Source organism: Macrotis lagotis, chromosome X (genome assembly GCF_037893015.1).
Source record: "Macrotis lagotis isolate mMagLag1 chromosome X, bilby.v1.9.chrom.fasta, whole genome shotgun sequence".
Classification (NCBI taxonomy): Eukaryota; Metazoa; Chordata; class Mammalia; order Peramelemorphia; family Peramelidae; genus Macrotis; species Macrotis lagotis.
In genome coordinates this window covers 170,221,287-170,245,532 of record NC_133666.1, presented here as the reverse complement: position 1 = coordinate 170,245,532, position 24,246 = coordinate 170,221,287, and the positions used below count along the sequence as shown (strand labels likewise).

The 24,246-nt window shown below is 35.6% G+C and overlaps 2 protein-coding genes across 9 annotated transcripts in view; one reads left to right on the top strand and one right to left on the bottom strand.

Annotated features, from left to right (window-relative positions):
* Positions 1 to 17,880, bottom strand: part of CHMP5 (charged multivesicular body protein 5) — a 50,872-nt gene extending 32,992 nt beyond the window's left edge. The window contains exon 1 of one of the 3 annotated variants that reach the window (XM_074205868.1): positions 17,500 to 17,880. The gene's annotated coding sequence lies outside the window, so the exon portion shown is untranslated. The other 2 variants (XM_074205869.1, XM_074205867.1) reach the window with 2 other exon arrangements.
* Positions 1 to 24,246, top strand: part of BAG1 (BAG cochaperone 1) — a 49,753-nt gene that overhangs the window by 3,707 nt on the left and 21,800 nt on the right. For 3 of the 6 annotated variants that reach the window (XM_074205866.1, XM_074205860.1, XM_074205863.1), the window contains exons 2-4: positions 7,199 to 7,327; positions 18,135 to 18,217; positions 22,496 to 22,609. In XM_074205866.1, the coding sequence (XP_074061967.1) occupies positions 7,199 to 7,327; positions 18,135 to 18,217; positions 22,496 to 22,609 (326 nt within the window). Of the gene's footprint in view, positions 1 to 7,198; positions 7,328 to 11,273; positions 13,568 to 14,629; positions 15,094 to 18,134; positions 18,218 to 22,495; positions 22,610 to 24,246 lie in introns of those variants that run through there. The other 3 variants (XM_074205862.1, XM_074205864.1, XM_074205865.1) reach the window with 3 other exon arrangements.

Genomic DNA, 24,246 nt, shown 5'->3' with positions numbered 1-24,246 from the left:
CAGAGGGAAGGCACAAGAATTAAGAAGGGTTTGGGAAGTCTTCTAGTATATAATGGGATTTTAGTTGGAACTTAAAGGAAGCCAGGGAAGTCAGTGGAAAGAGCAGAGGAGAGAGTTTCAGACCTGAGGGACAGGATCCTTGGAACCAAGAGATGGAGTGTCTTGTTCAAAGAACATCCAGAAGGCTAGAGTCACTGGATCAAAGAGTTCATGGTAAAAAGTTTATTGGGAAAGAGAAGTAACTTGATAAGACCTGCTCTTTAGGAAAATCCTTTTAATGACTGAAAAATCAACAGGGAGAAAATTAGCAGCAGAAGAAACCATGACTTTTAGATCCAGTAAGTGAATTCAGGTGTCTATGAATAAATACTACGAAATAAAGGAAAATTATCTTACATTTAATTAATTTGTAAAGGAATTTGAAGAGAACATGGGAATCACAATATATATATGCTGGTCCTAAATGTTTCAAAAGAGAAATCAGAATTATGAGAGCAGAATTTATGACTTCACTACTAAAATAATGGGCATAAAAGAAAAATTAGAATCTGTAATGAAGAATCTCACCAAAGGGGGAAAAAAAAAGATTGGGAATGCAAATATACAGAAGTGAATTCTAGAAGCAAAAAACATTAACATTTAAGGAAAATATATTTGCTATGCAAGCAAAATATACTGATCTTGAAGATAGGATGTATGGAAACAATCTGAGGATCATAGGTTTTGCCATGACAAGGAAAAAAACCCTTATACCATATGGCAGGAAATAACAGAAGAGAAATGCACAAAACTTCTGAATGTTGCAAAACATACATCTATTGAAAGAATTCACAGATCACCTCCAGAAAAAAAATGAAGGCAGAAAAAACTCCAGGACACACGATTAAATTTAAAAATCCAATTTGGAAACAAGAGGTTATCAGAAGGAAGACTTTCAAATATAAAGGAAATTAAATGCAAATAAGACTATTCTGCACTCACCAGAAAATGCTGGAGAGAATGAAATAACATTTCAAAGAACCATGGAGCTCAGGATGCAGACCAGGGTAACCTATTCCACAAATATGAGCTTAGCCATACAGGACAAAAGATGAATGTTCAATAATAAAGAGATAGTTGAATCTTTTTAGAAAAAAAAAAAACCAAACCAGAACTGAATAGAGTATTTACTTCTTGAATACCCAAATAATAGAAATTCAAAACAAATGTAGCACCCAACAGCAGCAATATCTAGAGTGATTAGAGAACATTAAGAAACTTTTTTCTGGATGGCTTGGTGGTGCAGTGGATAGAGCACCGGCCCTGGAGTCAAATCCAGCCTCAGACACTTAATAATTACATAGCTGTGTGGCCTTGGGCAAGCCACTTAACCCCAATGCCTTGCAAAAATCTTAAAAAAAAAAGAAAAAAAAACTTCTTTCTAAATGTACATAAGGAGACAAAAGTAAAGGTGAGGGAAAGAGTAAATACAGGCATGGGACATTATGGAAAGAACAAGGTATTACTTGACTATAGATGAATTATTATATTTATTTTTGATGGGAAGAAGGGTACATGAGAAAAAGAATAAGGGAAGCAGGAAGATAGAAAGGAATGTATGATGTGTCAAGGGCCAGCAGTAAGGGGCAGGAGTCCTCTGGTTTCAGAAAGAAGAGTTTTTAGAGAATGGGTGAGAAGGAGGGTGGATTGAAAAGTGAGGAAAAGGAAGACCTTACTTTGATAGTGGGAGGAGGTTCCACTGATAAATGTTTCTGAGAGAGAAGAGAAATGGTATGTGAAGGGACATAGGGGCATATCACTGAGTATAACCTGGGGATCTGGTTTTTGATTGGTAGTCTTACATTGGAAAGGGAGATATTGGGATTCCTGTGGGCATAGGAGAGAATAGGAGAACATGGATTGAGGGAGAATATTTTGAGGCAAATGGGGGAAAGATATAATCAGGAGAGTGTATAGTTCAGTGGTGGGCAGTACTATTGGGGATGTGGTAGAAGGGGCCTTACCCTGGAGCAGTGTTCTCATTGATATCTGCATTAATTGGCATTGTTCTGGAAGTGAGGCAATATGGAAAAGAGGAATCCATGGGACAAGTTCCACAGGACAGTGAAAGAAACCACCCAGAGGGGAGAGCCTAGAATAGATATCTTAGAAGCCTTGATTACACTTGAGGAATTCAGAGAAAAGGGATAATTATAGGAATCATCAATCAATGAATGAAGATCTTGAGTAGACAGAGAGGATGGATAATGAAGAGAGTGAGAAAACTCCTTTTTGGAAAGGGACACTGAAAAATTGAATTAAAATTAAAACACTAATGAACAGTACTAGTTGAAGGGAAGGGAAAAAGAATAAGAATTATATAATTAGGGTGGCTAGGTGGTCCAGTGGATAGAGCACCAGCCCTGGAGTCAGGAATGCCTGAGTTCAAATCCATCCTCAGACACTTAATAATTACCTAGCTGTGTGGCCTTGGGCAAGCCACTTAACCCCATTGCCTTGCAAAAAAAAAAAGAATTATATAATCAGATAAAAATCAAGAGAGAGAAAAAAGATCTAATAAGCAAAAGCCCAAATGCAAAGGAGTAACAAATAAGAAGAGATCAGGGTGAGGACCACCTTAAAAAAACATGAAAGAAAAATACCTGAAGGACTGTAATTCTGTGTTTACAAAAGAGGGGAAAAAATCCTAACTTGAATAAATCTATCAATATTAGAGAGACTGGAGAATGTAGTGTCTCAATTTTAAGTGTGAATGGCCTAATCCAATAAAACAAAAGAGTATCAGATTAGATAAGACAACAATCCCCTACTGTCACTTACAAGACACTCATTTCAAAAACAAAGACATATCCAAAATAAAATTGAGATGGGAAAAAATTTACTATGAATCAAACAAATCCAAAAAGCAGGAGTTGTAATCATGTTATTTGATAAAGCAAACAAAAAGAGATGAATGAAGAAACTGTTAACACTGAACGGAACCATAAGCAACAAACTATCATCAATAAGAAACTTAATTACTTCAAATGCTTTAGCATATAAATTCATAAAGGAAATATTATCTAAGCAACAAGAAGACATAGTAACACAATGATGGGACCTCAAATCACTTTCTGAATTTTGGATAAATCTAATAGAAAGATGCTAGGTAGTCAGTGGATGGAATACTGGGCCTGGAGTCAGGATGACTTGAGTTCAAGGCCTTAGACACTAGCTTTTTGACCTTGGGCAAGTCCCCTTAACCTCTGTCTACCTTAATCCCCTGAAGAAGGAAATGACAAACTATTCCATTATCTTTGACAAGAAAACTCCATGTACTATATGGTCCACAGGGTCATGAAGAGTCAGACATGACAATCAATGGAACAACAGAAAAATAACTGAAAGAGGAACTATAGATCTTCTAAAGAAACTAGAGTTAAACAGACTTATGGCATCTTCTAAATGGGTCTGCAAAAAAACAATACACATATTTCTCAGTACCCAAATATTAGCAAAATAGAAAAATAGAAGATTAATGAATTGTATATGTATTTAAAAAATAAAAAAACCCCTCTAAATTAGGCAAAGAAGTTCTTTGAAAAGACTAATAAAAATTGACAAACCCTTAGCTAGGGTGATTCAAAAAGAGAGCAGAAAATCCAATGAATAAAATAACAAATGAGTGAAATAACAGCAAAATAAAAAGAAATAGAAAGAATTCAGTCATATTTCATTTTATTGTGCTGAACTTTATTGTGCTTCATAGATGTGTTGGTTTTTTTTTTTAACAATTTGAAGCTTTGGAGCAACCCAGCATCGTGCATGTATAACAGTGCTCACATTGTGTCTCACAATTTGAAACATTTGATAATCGCATTATTTCAAACTTTTTTGTTTTTTCTCTTTTGGTTTTCACAAGACAATGTGGTTAAGTGACTTGTCCAAGGTCACAAAGCTAGGTAATTATTGTCTGAGGCTGGATTTGAACTCAGGTCCTCCTGATTCCAGGACTGATGCTCTATCCACTATGCCACCTAACTGCCCCCCTAAACTTTTTCTTTATTACTATTATTATTACTATTATTATTATTTGCAAGGCAGTGGGGTTAAGTGGCTTGCCCAAGGCCACACAGCTAGATAATTGTTAAGTGTCTGAGACCAGATTTGAACTCAGGTACTCCTGACTCCAGGGCTGGTATTCTATTCACTGTGCCACCTAGCTGCCCCCCTCACCAAACTTTTTCAATAATATTATATTCAATAATATTATATATACATTACAGTGATCTGTGATCAGTGTTCTTTGATGTTACTATTACAATTTGGGGGGGCATATGTACCCATAAAGGATGGCAAACTTAATTGGTAAATGTTGTGTATGTTCTGATTGATCCAGCAAATAGCTGTTCCTTTCTCTCTCTCTCTCTCTCTCTCTCTCTCTCTCTCTCTCTCTCTCTCTCTCTCTCTTCTCTCTCTCTCTCTCTCTCTCTCTCTCTCTCCAGGCTTCTATATTCTCTGAGACACAACAATATTATTTAAATATAGTTGATAAAGAGTTTGAGAGAATTGACTCCAATTTGGAAAGATGTTCTGTGGATAAAATGCTATCAAATAGCATCACATGCTGCAGAGAAATCTTTTCTGAAAGGAAAGTCAATCAATACAGCAAGCTTCATTTTTGTCATATGTTAAAAAATTGCCATAGCTATCCCAGCTTTCAGCCTCCACCATCTTGATCAGTCAGCAGCCATCAGCATCAAAGCAAGACCCTCCACCAGCAAAATGATTGATTGTTAGCATTTTTTATCAATTAAGAATTTTCAAATTAAGGCATGTACTTTTTTTAGACATTATAATTGCATACTTAATAGATGATAGTATAGTATAAGCATAACTTATGTACTGGAAAAGGAAAAATTCTTGTGACTATTACAATATTCATTTTATTGCAGTGATCAGGAATCAAATTCACAATACCTCTGAGGTATGCCTCTAATCAGAACATATTATTAGATATAAAACTAAAAACCCTCCCAATAGATAAATTGTTAAAGAATATGAACATACAACTCTCAAAAGAAGAAATGCAAAGTATTCACAAACACATGAAAGAATGCTTCAAATCACTAATAATAAGAGAAATACAACAAATCTAAACAACTTTGAAGTTTCATTTTACACCCTGTGAATTGGCAAAAATGACAAAAATGATAATGGTAGAGGTTGGAGGGATTGTAGAATGATAGGCAAACTAACATACTGTTGGTGGAGCTATGAAATATTACAATTATTTTGGAAAGCAGTTTGAAATCATATAAATAAAGTGACCAAAATGTCCATACCCTTTGAATCAGAGATTCACTTACAGGTTCTAAACCTCAAGGGAGCCATTAAAAAAGAAAAAAAATCCCCAATATATTTCAAAATACTAATGGTAGCACTTTTTTGGGATGGCTAAGAATTAGAAATAAAGTAGATATGTGGTATGTGAATGTAATGGAATCTTACTGTTGTAAGAAATTATGTGTATAATGAAAATAGAAGCATGAAAAGGTCCACATGAACTGAGACTGAGTGAAGTAAGGAGAACCAAGAAAAGAATATACACAATGACCATAATCATGTAAATAAAAAGAACAGCCACACACAAAATATCAAAAATGAATGTAACAAACAAAGATCAAGCAAGATTCAAATAGATAAAAGACACCCTCCTCCCACTTCATAGATGAGGGAGATCCACAGGTGTTACACTTTGCACATTCTTTTGGATTTCTTCATTGTATTAAACAGATTTTCTGGGAGGGGTATGGGAAGGAACTCTTGGGATTATTAATTTTAAGGATGTAAGGGAAAAGATATCAAAACTTATTTAAAAACTTAACAAGTCAAATTTTCTAGGTGAGAGCAATGCTACAGATATAGTTTACTTAGATTTTAACAAAGCATTTATTAGACTCTCATGTTCTCCTTTTGGATAAGTTGAAGAAATGTAGGCTAGATGTACATTTAGTACTGATTAGATGACTCAATTAGAATTGTACAATGGATAGTGGGTAAGCCTGGAGGATGTCTTCCTGAGTTTTTATGGCCTCAGATACTTGCAGGTTGTATGACCCTGAAAGAATTACTTAGCCTTATTTGCTTCAGTTTCCTCATCTGTAAGAGGAATTGGACAAAGAAATGACAAACCACTATAATATCTTTTCCAAAAAAACACAAATGGGGTCATGAAGAGTCAGATAAGACTGAAATAACTCAAAACAACAGATGGCTGAATACAAAATATAGTTATAAAAGTTTGGCAGCAACCAATGGAATGCTTTAGGCATCTGTGTCCTATGTAATTTAACATTTTAACCAATTACTTGAATAAAGGGATAGATGACTGGTAGGATTATTAATTTTGCATATGACATAAGGCTAGGTGAGATAACATGTTGGATCACAAAGTCAGGGTTCAAAAATCTATTTGAATCTATTAAGATAACATTTAATAAGGACAAATGTAAAACCTTGCATTTGCTCAAAAAAATCAATTTACAAATGTAAACTGGGGATAAAAAACTAGAAATTACTGTGTAGAAGATATTTTAGTGGACTGTGAGCTCAACATGAGTTAAATAGTGTGACATTAGTTAATAGTATGGCAGCAAATAAAGTAAATGCAAAAGGGAATGAACTCCCTTAGGGGGTTATTTTCTCTTTAGAAGCCTTAGAATTACTGTCTTTAAATATTTCAAAGGGATAGCTTGTGGAAAGGTAATTAGGTGATATTCTGTATAACAAGAAGGCAGATTTGGGTCAACATTAGGCAAAAACTTTCCAAAATATAGATTTACTCAATAATAATAATAATAATAATAGGCTACTTCTTAAGGAATGAGTTTGCCATTGGTAGTATTTAAGAAGGATATAGATGATTTCCATTTGGATATATTATAAAGTGTATTATTAGAGAGGAACTAAATTCCTGCAGTCTCTTGAAATTGAGATTCTCTGATTCTAATAAATTTCTCAAGGGATAGGGACTCTGGTTGTTTTTTTCTCTTGTTACCCATCAAAGTTCTCAGATATTGGTAAGTACTTACATAATTTTTCTTGGAATTGGAAATGTGTAATTTCTGCTCAAAAAATAATTTCTGTATGATTTATAGAACATTTACATTGAAGAATTGCTATTTTATAGCTACAGACAATTATTCTTTTCTTTCAGACAATGAAAAACATAACATTCAAGTTGTAGCACAGCAAGAAAACACTGAACCAACCCTTCAGGATATGGCTCTTCTTCTCGAACAAGTTACTGGAGTTCCACTTGCTTTTCAAAAATTAATATTTAAAGGTAGAAATTTTTCTGTTTTCTTTTTTTTTAGTTTTTGCAAGGCAGTGGCATTAAGTGGCTTGCCCAAGGCCACACAGCTAAGTAATTATTAAGTGTCTGAGGTGGGATTTGAACTCAGGTACTCCTGACTCCAGGGCCAGTGCTTTATCCACTGTGCCACCTAGCTGTCCCTTTTAATATTTTCAAAGAATTCTAAAGTTCATGCTTGAATACCAGTAATAAAGAATAGACCTAAGTTGTGTATCACCTTCTTTGCATTTCTTTTTCTAATTCTTAAGCTAGGATTATAATTATCAATATGAATTATACATAGGGAAGTATTAAACATGAATTATAAATTTAGTGATAAAATAATGCATGTGACTGAAATAATATTTGTACTAAAATATATTTTTGATCGCTTAGGAATAACTAATTTCTATCTATGGTTGACTCAGCTTCATCCCTCTTTCTTAAATCACCAGATCTTTTGCTACTGAAATTCCCTCCTCATCTTGAGACCTAGGCCTTGTCCCATGGCAGCCTCAGTGTAGTAGGTGCAGTTCCTGCTACCTTGAAATCTTGCAGGTCACCATTGGCAGAGGTACTATTATTTGATCTTGGTTCCAGAGCCCTGCCTTTTCCTTTTCTCCCTGAAATCCCGAAGGAAAGGAAATTCTTTCTTCTGTTCAAGTTATAGAAAGAGTATGCTGTAATTAATGAAACAATGGTGATTTCCACTGGAATTCAGTTGTTTCCTCTATGAAAACAATGTTAAAAGTGGGAACCAGGATCTTTAGTACAGAGAAAAAATATGTTTAAGTGGAACAGAATTACTGTCTTCAAATATTTCAAGTACATAGAAGATAGATTAAAATAGTGGTTCTACTTGCCACCAAGGGAAGAACTATGAGCAATGTACAAACAGAACTAATCTGAATTTCAAGAAAATCTTCCTCACAACTAGAGGTGTCCAAAAGTGGAATGGGCTGCCAGACATGCCATCCTTTAGTAGTTATCTTCAAGAAAAGGCTGGATGACTACTTGTCATTGAAGGGATTCATTTTTAGGTCTAGATGGCCTTTAATATCCCCTCCAACTCTAAGATTTTATATTAATTACAAAGAATAATTCTTTAGTACAATTATTATATTCTTATATAGATATATAATATAGAATAAAATATTATTAAAATAATTACAAAAATCATATTTAATAGGTGGTTATTTTAGGTTTGTTTTTTTTTTGCAAGGCAATGGGGTTAAGTGGCTTGCCCAGGGCCACACAGCTAGATAATTATTAAGTGTCTGAGGTCGGATTTGAACTCAGGTATTCCTGACTCCAGGACCAGTGTTCTATCTCCTGTGCTACTGTGCCACCTAGCCGCCCCTACTATATAGTTTTGCAGACTAACCTGGTGGCCTGACTGCCCTTTATAACATTTTTCATGAGAAAATTCACTCTGAATTATAAGAGATCCATTTAATAAATTTGGGAAATATTGTCTCCTCCTAAGTTAGAGAGCTGTGTGGATATGTGATGTACATTGTCCCCCAGAAATGGTAGCTCATTTTAACCTCAAATGTTCATTATGGATGATAACTGTAGGCAAAAATAAGATAAATCATGTGAAAATACCCTTCAAATTACCAACATTGGTAATAAATTCATCCACAAGTATATTTGTGCCTTTGTGAAGCCCATCTCTACATGTAACTTTGACTTCTAGATTTATCTCAGAGAATACTACACAATGACAAATGTGATTTTGCAGACTTGACAAAGTAGTTTTACTTGCTAAATCTCAACTTTTAAAAATTTTTTTTCCAATTGTATACAATGTTAGTTTTCGACATTCATCCTTTTGCATTCCATATTTTTGGGTTCCGTATTTTTCTCTCATCTTCCCTTCCCTTTCCCCTTCCCCTGGCAACAAACAGTCTGATATAGGTTGTACATTTACAGTTGTGTTTAACATATTTTCTTATTAGTCATGTTGTGAAAGATGAATTAGAACTAAGGGAGGAAAAAACTGCAAATGGGGGGGGAAAGAAATTTTTAAAAATAAACATAGTAAGCTTTACTTTGCATTCAGACTCGATAATTTTTTCTCTGGATGTGGATGGCATTTTTTTTTTTTTTTTTAGTTTTTGCAAGGCAAGGGGGTTAAATGGCTTGCCCAAGGCCACACAGCTAGGTAATTATTAAGTGTCTGAGGCTGGATTTGAACTCAGGTACTCCTGACTCCAAGGCCGGTGCTCTATCCACTGTGCCATCTAGCCGCCCCTGGATGGCATTTTTCATAACAGTTCTCTCAAGGTTGTCCTTGATCAGAGTTGTGACCAACATAGTTTCTCATCTTACAATATTGCTGTTAACCTGTTCAATGTTTTTCTGGTTCTGACCACTTACTCAACATTAGTTCTTGTAAGTTTTTCTAGGCTTTTCTGAAGTCTTACTTCTCATGATGTTTTACAGAACAATTGTATTTCATAACATTCATATACCATAATCTGTTCAGCCAGTTGATGGGTACCCCCCTCAATTTCTAATTCTTTGCACTACAAGAAAAGCTGCTATAAATATTTTTGTACATTGAGGTCTTTTCCCTTTTTTATAATATCTGATTTTTTTGGTAGACCAGTTTAAAATTTAAAATGAATTTTACTTGTCATTTTGCTGATTATTTGCTTTTCCTTTTTTTTTTTTTTGAAGTTCAAACTGTATTGAAATTTTTAGATTTCTTGATTTGGAAGGTCTTGCTGCCCACATCTTTAGGGTTGAATGAAAGCTGACATTGAATTATAATCTAAAAGGAAGTCAATATTCAGTAATTATTAAGTCCCTACTTTATGCCATCAGTCTGCTAAAACTGGGAATATAAATAAAAAGGAAGCTGAAAGGTTTGGGGCAGAGAGGATACCTGGATGAGCATCATGATGGTTGTGGAGGCAAAATCTAGTAGAGCAGCTGGTAGGAAATGAAGAGACAAATTAAGTGAGCTATAGGATATAGTAAGTCCTTTTAGATATCTTAAAGACTATCAGATAGAATAGGCAGAAAAGGAAAACATAGCACCAGTGAATAGAAGTTTTAGGAAAGCAGATTTGTCAGAGTACACCATAAAACTTCTCAAAGATTGCAACTGTCTGAAGATGGATTGGCCTGCCTTATTAGTGAACTCTTAATTACTGAAAGTTTTCAAGCAGATACTGGACTTGAAGAGGAATAATGTGAAGGGAACTCATCTTGTAACTAAGGATTGAACAAGTTGCTTCTTCAGATCTGGGATTTTTTGATTCTGGAAATGTAGGTAGAAACCTGATTATAGAGGAGCTTGAATAGGAAACTAAGGCATCTAAATTTGTCATGTTGGCAGCCACTGAAGCTTTTATTTTATTTTTTAGCAGGGCATATGATGAAAGTAACATTTTATATCTCTGAAACTGCCTATTCATCTACCTTAATGTTCATTGTCCATTGGAGTTTTTTAACTGAGCCTGTCTATTATTGCTCAGAAGCTGCTGGAGCCTCCCCAGACACATAATTATATGGGCCTAGTTTCTTGCAATCCTGTTTGGAGCCTAAGTTTAGATCTAGAATAACAAAAACAATGCAGTCACTCCTTTGCAGTCTCAAAGGGCTGCTTACAAGTCTACAATGGTCAGGATTGTCCCTTTAAAAGGGAAAACTTTTATATAATTGGAAAAATCAAACCACCATTCTGCATGGGTCTACTGATTCAGTATTTTTACTGCTGTTTTTTTTTTACATATTCAGTTTTTATTTTAAGTATTCAGATATATATCCCTCAGAGCTAGTGTATAAGTACTTGGTAAATCAAACTGCTTAAGAATTCCCCCAATCTCAATTTAGTATGTATGTATTATGTAATATATATATATATATATATATATATATATATATATATATTAGATTTCATTTAACACACCTCCACATTAAGTCTAGCAAGTTAAAACCTACATATGTAATCAAGATCAAAATAAGATCATAAGTCATTTTTACACTGATATTTCCTCTAGTTGACTATAGGTGACTGGTTTCTTTAGGAGTAAGTAGCCTCATCATCAACTTAAAAAGCCATTAAGATAAGATTAGTATACAAGCAGCTTTAAGGATTTCAAAAGAAAACTATTGCTCTTAATTAAGTTATAATGGCGGGGTGGCTAGGTGGCATAGTCGATAAAGCACCGGCCCTGGAGTCAGGATTACCTAGATTCAAATCCGACCTCAGACACTTAATAATTACTTAGCTGTGTGGCCTTGGGCAAGCCACTTCACTCCATTTGCCTTGCAAAAAAACCAGATATAATGGAGTCATTAAAGGAATGTTACCAATAATTTCCCAAGCTTGAAGGGACTTCCTCTTAATTCATTAAACTTTCCAATTCAATTAGGTGATGACAATAACAATACAAAGGCCTTAGGTCCCTGCAAAATCTAGGCATATCTCACTCTTCTGCATTTGATCCTTTCTCCTGAGGATTTTAATTCCCAAAAATTCAGTCCCTCCCTGTAGGATAAACTGAGATTTGAGGCAGTACTCTAAGAGAACTAAACCCTAGGAGGCATCAACAACCTGCTTTTCAACCAATCTTGATGACACATCATAAAACAACAGAGAATGACAGACAGATGGCATAAATCCTTATGAATATTGGCATTACAGGCATCTGAGTCACAGTATGAATCTATCCAATACCCATGGAGAGACCTGTCTGATTGAAACTGCTCTCTAATTACTTTTAATATTATATCTATAAGGATCTTTTGTGTAGCTACAAGAGATGCCTTGTTTAGAAAAGCCGAGCTCCCAAACCTGTTGGACTTCAGGACCTCTAAGCAGACTTCTGTGACCTTGATCTAAATATTGAGGTCTTCCCATCATATCGTTTGAGAGAACATTAAGAGCCCTTCTCACATCTTTTCAGTAAATATCACTCCAAAGGATTGGATAGGAACTATGGGAAAACTATGATCAGGAATTTAATCAGGGAACCATGGGCAAGAAGAGCTTTCAGATCCAGACAGGATAATTTATGTCTTCTGAGGCCAATTGTCAGTGTGGGTGCTGGCCATAGCTATGTTTTCAAATCTGAATAAATGGGAGAATAACATTCAGTTAGGGCTACTTTCTGCAGCAATTGGAATGAAATCTCCTTGAGCTCAAAGGGTTGAAAAAGAGCAAAGAGACTCTATCAGTTTCTTCTGTCTAATGGCAACAATGCCACATATGTGGCAATCCAAGTATTTACATAATTGGGAGGAGAAAATGAAATCCACTCCATGTTTTTAACTTAACTGTCCGAAGGAAATTCATTAAAGGATATTCTTTATAATTAGCTGAATGTTTACATGCCTTCAAATCATTGTCTAGATTGAGATATGGTAGTAGACTAAGAATATATTTCTGTAGATTGCTCTAGTCTAATGTGATAGCTCCAAGAGTGTCTTCTCAGCTTTCTCGTTTTTGTAAAGGAAGACCCTGAGTTCAACAAGAAGACCAGTAGTACTGTACTACAGTGAATGTCAAGGGGAGCAAAATGCAGGCAAACTGGAAAACTAAGAAGGGACTTTTATGAAGTCTTACATTTCAAAAAGCCTTAAAAACCAAACCGAGGATTAGGGAGCCATTACAGTTTGTTAAGTTGAGAGGTGTTATGGTCAGTTTTGAGCTTAAGACATATCAACTTAGCAACTGACTAGAAGATGAGAGTGGGAAGAAACTTGAGGCATTTAACTTATCCAAATTATTTGTTGTATTGTAGGTATGACTGATGAGGACCCACACCAGGGTGGTTGAAATGGCAGAAGAGAGATATTACAAAGGTAGAAAAGAGAGGACTTGCAAATTATTAGATATGGGGGTGGTAGCGAGAGAGAGTAAAGAATGGAGGATATCACCTAAGTTGTGAGCCTGGGTAATTGGGAGTATGGAGACAGAAATAGGGAAATTTTGAAGAGAAGATTTTGGAGAAAAGATAATCACTTTTGTTGTGCTTACCAGGCATCCAGTAAAAGGTATCTAAAAGGCAGTTGGAGATTGGGGACATTAGAGCTAGGTAAGAAAATCTGAGAGTCAACTGTATAGAGATCATAATTGAAACCATGGATGCTCATGAGGCCACCAAGTGAGATATGGTATAGAGGGAGAATACAAGAGGGGACCTATGACAGAACTCTGTGGGACTCTTATGGTTGTGGCAGTGATGGGAGAGCATGGACAAGAGAATCAGAAGGGTAGGCATGGAGACATGTTCTGCATTACTGGAGTCAGAACTCAACATTGATGAGATCATAGATCTATCAGAGTATTTAACTATTTTAAGTAGAGTTTAAATTTGAATTTAAAGCTGAGTTTAAGTTTGACTGCCTAGATATCCACAAGGAGACCTACCTATCACTTGAAAGGGAGGAAAAGGAATTTAGAAAAAGAGAGAAATCAAGTATTAAGATTGAGAAAAAGCCGTGAAGTTAGGAGGTCACTGATAACTCAGAACAATTTTATAAGTAAAAATAAAAGTAAATTAGAGGGAAAAAAAGTCATGAGATGGTACTAGAGGTAGTAAGAACTGGCTAATCTCTGTTTTTCTCTAACACTCTAGATTCTTTTGCTCTTTTGAAAATGTGGTTGTTGTTCTTTTGCTTTGTTACAAAAGCTTAGAAAACTTTTTTACAAACTCCTTTCCCAAACTTCATCTTAACATAGACAATAAAACTGACTATCAAGAGATGAGAACCTGTTCACATTTGAACCAATATCTTCTATCCCACATTTATGAATAGGCAGATCTAAGTTGGGGGAAAAACTTTATTCTTCCTTGAGCAGGACTCATCTGCCTTTTGCAAATAGCCAAGCCCATTTACCAATGGATATGTCTTCAGAAACAGACAGTATTGTGTTGTTCTTCAGTTCTGAAGTTGGGACAAAGGATTAATCTATTTCTTGATTCTTTTTTTAACTTCAACAAATATGATTCCATGCATGTATATATGTGTGTGTGTGTGTGTGTGTGTGTATACATATATATATATATAGATATACATATACATATACATTTGTAAATGTAGACTATGTCTCCAAATATGTATATATATGAATATGCATTTATCTGCATGTTTAGATATAGGAATATCTATTGGAATATAACAACATATAGCACATTTATATTTGATTCTACATATATGTGTATATCATTGTATATCAATTTATTTGTATATGTATACATGTATATGTATATATATGTATATATATCTATATATATCTATATATATATATCTCAATGTGCCACTTTCTCTACCTGACAAACTTCCCAAATAAGATATGCTATAAAGAAAAAGAATTATGGAATTATGGACGTTATGTTCTCAGTCACCTTTAGTATCTCAGACTAATTAAAAGAATGAAAGAGGATAGTTGTTTCAGAGACATGACTTGGAGAATTATCAGGTTGGTCATTATGGATGCCATACAATGGCAACTAAATCAAAATAAACACCATGATGGATGGGTGTAGTTTTATTTGGAGAGCTCTTTGTTTTGACAGAAAGAATAGTAGAACAAAGACCTTCATCTTGTCACTTTACCTCACCTGGTTTCGTTCATTTGTCATCAGACATAGGTGCTTGCTCAAAATGATCTCTGAGGCCCTCACATATTCTATGATTTCATGAATTGTGACATAACTTGGAGACCTGGGTATTCATGTTCCCACAGGGAATCCCCATACATTAAGAGGCAATTGGAGAGAATAATCCCTTCTGAGGTTGGTATGGTGTTGTCTTGAAAGGACATATTTCTAGTTTTTGTTCTGGTGCTGACCTGTGTGCTCACTGATGAAGGGGACTTCCCAGTGTGGAAATTCCCTTCATTCACAAAGGTCAGTAACTGAGAGGTTAAATGACTTGTCTCTAGTCAGGTAGGTGGTATGGTCACACAGAATTTAAACTCTGATCTTCCTAACTCTAAGGCTCCTACTTACTAAGCCCTTACTGTCTCAATTAAGTTCTTAATTGCCAATTTTTCTAGTCAGGCCCTTTTGCTGATGCCTTCAAATGAAGACTTATTACCACTAAATGGAATTGGGTTCCCAAAGAATTTTTGAGGTATGATTAGTAAAATTTTAAATTTGTGCTTCAAATCTCTATTGGGTGCTTTGGGTAGAAAGGAAAGATCTGGAGACACTGGGATTATCATAGGGGATACAAGTTTTTGCCATAGCTGTGATGACGTCGAATGTGGGTATAGTGTATTGCAAGGGGTTGTAGAAATGAATTAGAATGTCATTTGGATAAAAAGCCAAACCCAGTTATTCAGGAATCACTAGAACATTCCCTTCATAAAATGATGGATGACTGAGAGGGCATTCTGATAACTACCGTCAGGAAATATAGAGATTGTCTCTCAATAACCTGTAGGTACATTAATTGGTTCTTGCATTTCAAAGCTTCATTAGGCTTGATTGATGAGATGGAATCAGGCATAGCCTATATTTCATTGCTTTTGAGGAAAGTTTACTGAGAACATGCCAAGAGAAAATCAGGATATTCTTTAAGGTAGCATTCCTGACTTTTGATAAACCCTTTGAAAGTCAGCATGCTGTAGTTGATTGAGTACCAGTCCTAGTGTCAGGAAGACCAAGCTTCAGATCCTGCCTCAGACACTCACCATGGGAAGCCATTTAAACACTCCCAGACTCTGTTTCCTCATCTGTAAAATGGGGATAAGTTATTCTCCTCAAAGGATTATTGTGGGAATCAAATGAGATAAGGTATGTAAGATGCTTTTCAAACCTTAAAGCATTATATAAAATATTAGTATTATAAAGAATTATCTTCTATGATAAGGCCTATAAGTTTCTCATCTTTGAGAAACTTTTGTCCAAGGGATGGAGAGTAATCCCTGCTATAGAATAAATTTACACGATTATAGATTTAGAGTTGGAAGGGACCTTTGAAATCATCTAGTGTAACCTCTTTATTTTACAGATGAGGAGACAGACCTGGAAACAGGGATTTACTTGCCCAAGATAAGTGTCAGTAAACATTGTTTAACCACTTGCTATGGACCAGACCCTGTGACAAATGCTGGGGGATACAAAAAGGCAAAAGACAGACCTTGCCCTCCAAGAGTTCATAATCTAATAGAAGAGACAACAAGGAAGTTTGTATAAACAAACCAATACAGATTCATTACTAGATCATTAGCAGATGGAAGGCACTAGGAGTAAGCAGGTTAGGAGACTTCCTATAGGAGATGGAATTTCAGTTGGTACTTAAATGGTGGAACAGCCAGGAGGTCAGTGTTAACTGGATCAAAGAGTACATGGTGGGCATTAGGTGTTAGAAGACTGGAAAGATAGAAGGGGCTAGGAAGTAACACAAGTAATGCATGAGAACTAGGATTTGAACCCAAAGCTTAGCAAGTGAGATAGACTTACTTCTAGAATACTTGCCCTACAAAGAATTGGAAATTGAGGGGAAGCCCACCAATTGGTGAATGGCTGAACAAGTTGTGGTATGTGAATGCAATGGAATGCTGTTGTTCTATAAGAAACAATGAGCAGGCAGATTTCAGAAAAGCCTGGGAAGACTTACGTGAAGTGAGCAGAACCAGAAGAACATTGTACACCTTAACAGCAACATTGTGCGATGATCAACTATGATAGTCTTCGATCTTCCCAGCAATACAACGATCCAAGAAAATTCCAAAAGACTCCTGATAGAACATGCTATCCACATCCAGAAAAATAATTATGGAATCTGAATGCAAATCAAAGCATATTATGTTTACTTTTTTGTTTTTTTTTTCTCATGGTTTTTTCCTTTCATTCTGATTGTTCTTTCACAAAATGATCAGTATGGAAATGTGTTTAACATAGTTGTGTACATATATATAAAATCTATATCAGATTGCTTGCTAATATGGGAAGGAAGAAGGAAAAAGTGGGAGGACAAAATTTGTAGTGCAAAATCTTAGAAAAATGAATGTTAAAAATTTACATGTTACTTGAAAAAAAATAAAATACTATTAAAAAAATACTTGCCCTAACATATCTATGGAGGGAACATTTAGCTAGGACATTTAAGGACAAAGGAGAGAGATAATATTATAGGTGGATGTAAATTCACTGTTACCTTCCGGTGAATGTCTTTGACAGAGAAAAACTGACCTCTGTAAGCTTTCCCTATGCAGAGAAGGATCAGCTGCAGCTGTGTAGGTGATTCAGGGCCTTTCCTTCCACAAATGTTCTTTGGACCCCTGTTTGTATGTTGTTCCACTGGGAAGGCTGACAGTGAAGGAGGGTTTATTTCTAAGTATCTTGTGGACCTTGGTTGTGGTTATGCCTGACACTTCCTTTGGAGTTCCAGTCAGGCATTTCACTAAAATATTAAGTTTAGTATAACATAAATTAGGATAACATGATGAATATTCAGATATAGCCTAGGCTGCATATATGACAGAGTGAGCTGAGACTCAGTTCTGTCCCTTTAGAGTGTCCTAGATGTAAAGCCTTTGTTCAATCCTCCTGAACGTCCCTATAACTTCTCCATGCAGTTCAGTTTCTTTGTGAATTTGACCCAATGGCCCTTCTCCCCCCACACCCACCAGCTGTTCATCAGTGTCCATGGTAACTGTGTTCTATACATTTATGTCCAGTCCTAGGATTCTATGACTCTGGCCTTTGTTCCTGGACTATCTTTCTGTTATCATCTGAAAGTTTTTCTTCCTACAGATTTGCATAACCACTAAAACCTCTGTTTTAAAATTTTACTTGCCAAAGGAATAGTTTTCTTTCCCTTTCAGGAAAGTCTCTAAAAGAAATGGAACAGCCATTGTCAGCCCTTGGAGTGAAAAATGGTTGCAGAGTTATGTTAATTGGGAAGAAGGTAGGTTCACTTTTCTTAAGAGTGCCTCTAATTGAATAATTAAATTTCATTTACATATTTTTTTTGAAAAGTAAATCTAGAACATTCTGAATCTCTCCTTTTCCAGGTTAAAACAGTCTCTCAAAAAACACTATCTACAAGTACAATTTAAGAAGGAACCTTCTCTCCCAATCCCACCTGTGCTGTCAGCCTGGGTCCCCAGAGTGCAAATTTTTCTTCTCCCTTTATCCTCCAAAGTAGGGCTAGGAACCTTTTTCTGCCAAGGACCATTTGGATTTTTATATCCAAATAAAGCCCTTCCTGGGCCATATTTAGTCAAGAATTTAATTAGTTCACCTCTAAAAAACTACTAGATTTATTGAATTTTGAGTTTTGCCTGCAGTTGCCTTGGTAACACCAGACCAATATAGGTCTGCTCTAGGGGTACCTCTGAGGGCTTGGGGGTATTTTGTGTTTTGTTTTTTAGTACTATAACTCATTAGCTTCTATTGTATAATTCTCCTCCCCCCTTCCATGATTTTTAGTTATCGTTCAGCCAAATTTAATTCCTTTTTAGAAAGGGATAGTTTTCTAAGATGGTATAGTAAGAGGAGTTGATACAAAGTTCCTTTTGCTGTGGTCCTTAAGATGATCTTCTTAGGTATGATATAACTTTCTATTGATCTCCTTTTAGAATCCTAAACCTCTCTTTCCTCAGTAGACACTACCATCAGTCACTACTATTCCTGGGATGCTACTAGGACTCTGATGAGAAGTCCAAATCTTTCAACCCTCTGAAGTTCACAAAGTCATTCTGTGGTCAAGGTGGGAGGGGAAGAGGTCCTATTCTTCTCTCTTTATCCCTTCCCCAGCCCCTAAAAATTGTTTGTCTCTTAGGGGTTTTGTTAGAACTCTCTTCTAGATTCTAAATTGGTTTGGTCCTTATAGAAGAACTACAGGGATTAAATTTATTTAATGACTTTGATTAATTGAGTGATTCTTTTGAGATGTTCTAACTTAATAAAGTTGTCAAATCTAGAATAGTTTTGTGAAGTAGAACTAATTTTGTTATTTACTTTTACAGATTGACTCAATCTACCCTATACCTTTCTATGAATTTTGTAGATATCATCTGTGATGCTCAAATTTACTCCACATAGAGTTTAGGTTATAGCCTAAAAACCTTACCCTATATGTCTTTTGGGACTTAGCTGATTAAGTATCCAATATGTTGATAGAACAAGAGTCCAGGACTTTTCTCCACCAAACTAATTTGTATGCTTTATGGTTCACAGAGTGATTTCCCTTATTACAATCCTGTTAGGTAAATATTACAAGTATTTTTATCCTGTTTGTGAATGACATTGTGCTGATTGAATCAAACCCAGAAACATCCCAGATGATTCCATGAAAATAAGCTCCATGATCATTCAGAAGTGTACAGGCTATCCATCCATCAGAAAAAACTAAGTGGATGAAGAATGTCTATTATTCAAGACTATAACTATATAATTAACTGGACAGTCTATTCAATTGTGCTATCTGAGAAAGACTATCAGAAGTGGATCATCGGTATGAAATGCAGACAGACAATGAAACTGCCAAGAATTGACTAGAATGAATGGACTGAATAGTTTTTGAGAGGCAGTCCTTTTAATAACCTAAGAGTCAATATGCTGGAATGAAATCTCAGGTCCTGGTTCCCATCCTCTCTGGTGACTCCTAAGTTTCTCTGTCAAACAAATCCTCATCTTTCAGTATCCTTTTGATGATGCTCTATGTGTGTAAATCATGGAAAAATACAGTTTTTGAAGATTTAAAATTATATTATGCCTGAAGAATAATGGAGAAATGCATGGTAAATGTGCAAGACATTATGAAGAAAGAATTGGGCAATAGAATCAATATTAGGAACAGCTTAAAGATATGCATGCCTGAAAAATAAGGCATGCCAATAAGGTAGTTAGGAATGGCCTCTATACTACTATATGTGTCAAGAGATCTGGAAGTTGGCTCCCAGTAGGTCGGATGGACCCCTGTGGAGGACATAGTTAAGAGTCACATAAGTAGAAAATACTTGGATATATTTCTGTCTGTTCCAATAGTGAGAATGCCTGGGTTAATAAAATAACAGATTGATTAACTATCCAGTTACTATAACTTTATAGATGAGAATTTGATGACTTCTAAGTCATACAATAAATGTCAGAACTAGGATTCAAATTCAGGACTCCTAGATTTCTGACTTGATCTATTTTTGTGCCATTGCTAGAAGTAGAGATCAATCCAGACTGATTTTTTAGGAGACCTTTGTAGCAGTCATTTATAACCAAAGCTTCTGCTGTGATTTGAGCCTCCTGGCATGATTAAACTGTTGGGAATGAAAAATTATTTCAGCTCTATAAAATGGCTTTGAGTATAGAGGAATACTCTGTTGTTGTTGTTAGGTTATTTCAGTCATATCTGACTCTTCATGACTCCATTTGGGGTTTTCTTGGCAATGATACTGGAATGGTTTGCCATTTTCTTCTTCAGTTCATTTTACAGATGAAAAACTTGAAGCAAACAGGGTGATGTGACTTGCTCAGGGTCATACAACCAGTAAGTATCTGAGTCCAAATGTAAACTCAGGAAGATTCATCTTCTTGATTTCAAGCCCACTCTTGTATCCACTGTGCTACCTAGCTTCCCTAGATGCTAGATATTAGTAAAATGGAGATTATAATAGTCTAGTTGTGAAATTATCTTGGTCCAGAATGAATTTAAACAATAGTGAATAGAGGGTTGACCTAACTAGATGCCTAGGAGTTAAGTCCTCCCCCTCATCTATCTGTGTGACTATGGGCAAGCTATGTAACTTTTCAGTGTCTCAAAGCAACTCTCGAAGACTGCCTAAATTCTAGGTAGAAATAAGAAGTCTACATAGGTGAAGGAAGTTTTCATACTAGGTATTTCCCCACAGAGATGAAATCACAAAATGAAAGCAAAGTTGGGAAAACCTTGGCTACTGGTTATGGGACAGAATTAAAAATAAACACACAAAATGTTCTAGGTACAAGTGCTATGTATTGGTAAAGATAAAGAGATCTGCTTTATTTAGGAAAAGTGATAGTGGAATAGCTCATTGGAGATTTCCTGAAGAGGAATGTCTTCTATTAGATGAAGATGGAAAAGCAGAGAAATTGGTAGTTATCTGCTTAGAAATGTTAAGAGAATTCCCCTAGGCTTGATTTTTTAAAAATATCTCTGGAGTTTTCTCTCTTATTCTTTCCTCTCTTCTATCCCCAAACCCTGGCATCTGTATTTGTTGATGTCCTACCCATATTGGAAATGATCCTTCTTTCATGATGTCTTTTGTGATCACCCAATAGAACTGATCTCTTTTTAATTTGATTTCATGTAGGTTTGTACTCCCCCCTAAGTTCTTCCTATATTCTATTTTGTATTTACATCTGTCTATATAGAACTGAGTCCCTTGAAGGTGGACACTTTGTCTTATTTCATCTACTTTTTTCCCAGTGCTGTAAACACAGAAATGATGTGTTTTGGGAAAAAAAATGATTACATGTACAAATCCATTTAACCACAGATTGTCTACTTGTTCCAGTAACATCTCTCTATTGACAAATAGCTCCAGATAGGACATGTGATACCTGCTAGAGGTTTGCTCTAGCTAGGAACTAGAATTCCTTTGCTATAAAGATTAAACCATTTTCCTACAAGTTTCCCTGACTTTCTCTCTAGATCAAAATTTTTGAACATATGGATCTAAATATCACACTTTTCATCATTCATACTTATTTTCCAAAGTAGCCACTTAGTGGAATCTTCTTCCTTTAGAACAGGAGTAGGTAACCTTTTTTCTGCCAAGAACCATTTGGATATTTATAACATCGTACATGGGCCATATTTGGTCAAACATTTAATTAATTCATCCTTAAAATGAACCTAGATTTGTGGAATTTCAAGTCCTGCTTGTGGTTACTTTGGCAGTGTCAGTCCAATATGGCTAGCAGGCCACAGGTTCCCTGCCCTTGTTAAAGCTTTATATCAGGTTCACTTGGAATTGTCCTTCCAAAGAACTATGCAGTTCTTGATAATTACTTTTATTTTTATTTTTATTTTTTAGGTTTTTGCAAGGCAAATGGGGTTAAGTGGCTTGCCCAAGGCCACACAGCTAGGTAATTATTAAGTGTCTGAGATCGGATTTGAACCCAGGTACTCCTGCCTCCAGGGCCGGTGCTTTATCCATTACACCACCTAGCCGCCCCCTTTTATTTTCTTTTAAATATTTTTCAGAACAGTCCAGAAGAAGAGGCTGAATTAAAAAAATTAAGAGACTTGGAGAAGTCAGTGGAAAAAATTGCTGACCAACTAGTAGGTGTCAATGAAGAACTTGTTGGTATCCAGAAGGTAAGTCTCTTTCATTATTTTTCTTTAAACTTTCTTGGTATATATATATATATATATATTTTTAATTTTTTTTTTGCAGCCAGCATTCATTTAATTGTGCTCTATGAAATACAAAAGTCAGTTTCACTTTAGGTAAACTGTGTGTCTGCATTTGACACTTTAGATACATCTGTCTACTTGAAATTTCTCAGTTTTGGCAAGAAGAATTGCAAAGACTCCTCTGTGTCCACCCTACAGATTTTAGAGCTTTTTTTTGTCAGTTAACCAAACCTTTAAATATATTTTTATATAAATGTGAATTTAAATATAGGTTGATGATGTCCTTTGCAAAGTTCTTTTTTATTAATGTGTTGCAGCCTACTCCCACCTTCCATGTATCTGACCCTTTTGGGCCACAGTGTGGCATTTTATAGTCAGAAAGCTCTAGAGATTGCATGTCCTCAATTTATAGATCTATATATCTAGCTTTAGCTCTTTAGATCTATAGATTAAGCTAATTTCTCTATAAATAAAATATTCTATTGTGCCTGAGTAGCACATCTATCTTTATATATCAATCAATGAACATATATTATTCTCTTCCCTTTTCCCTATCTCCCACCATATACTGTGTTCCCCAAACTTGGTATTTTGTCTTTGACCTCCTTGCTTTTCTTTGCAATGGCTATCCCACAACTATGGAATGTACTTTTTCTCTCTTCTCTGCTTCTTAAAAATACCTACTTTCTTTTGAGCCTCAGCTCATTGAACCATCTCTTGCCAGAAATCTTTCCTAATCCTCTGGTTTTAGTGTTCTCTCTCCCATCTCCTCAAAACTGTAGTGCATAATTGATCTGTTTACTTGTTATATGTATCCCCCTGGGGAAAATGGAAGATTTGGAATGGTTTTGGTTTTGGTTTTTTAATTTAGTCTTTTTATCCTTAATGACTTGGAACCTAGTTAAATGCTTAATAAATACTTGCTGTATTGGATTAGGTTGATTTTAAGTCACTGCATCTATCATATTGATGACTCAAATAATTCATATGTTTTGAACTTTTGAATCAGTTCTTTTAATTGTAGTGGAAGCCATTAAGCTTATTAAAAGAATCTAGGAGGAAAAATATTGGCCTTAACAATATATAACACACGCAGTGGTTTCAAAGCCTTAAATTATGGATGAATGTATGCATGCCTTGTGGTGGGTGAAAGATAAATGAGTGAGAAAACAATCCAACTCAGCATGAATGACTGAATAAATGAATGAACAAATGAATGAGAATGTATTTGTCAAGGACTTACCCTGTGCGATGCACTGCAAAGATTCAGTTCTGAGTACACACATTGTAAAAGTGAGACAATTTCTGTTCTCTCCGTTCACATTCTAATTGAGGAGAACAGCACATAAAAGAAAAGGCCCAGGGGTCCTTAGATCCTCTGGTCTTCAGATGACAATGCTGGAAGGCACAATTGCAGATCACATGGTAGGTAAGGTCTGAAGGATGTGGGGGGCAGTAGTAGGGCAGATGGGGAGGTGTAGTGACTCTCTCCCTAGAAGGCAAGGAGTTGGTAATTCCCATCTTATCCAGTTGGGTGACCAATGAAGAAACCTGATTATCCAAGTGGCTCAGGACTGGGAGGGAGGGGAAAGGGCAGA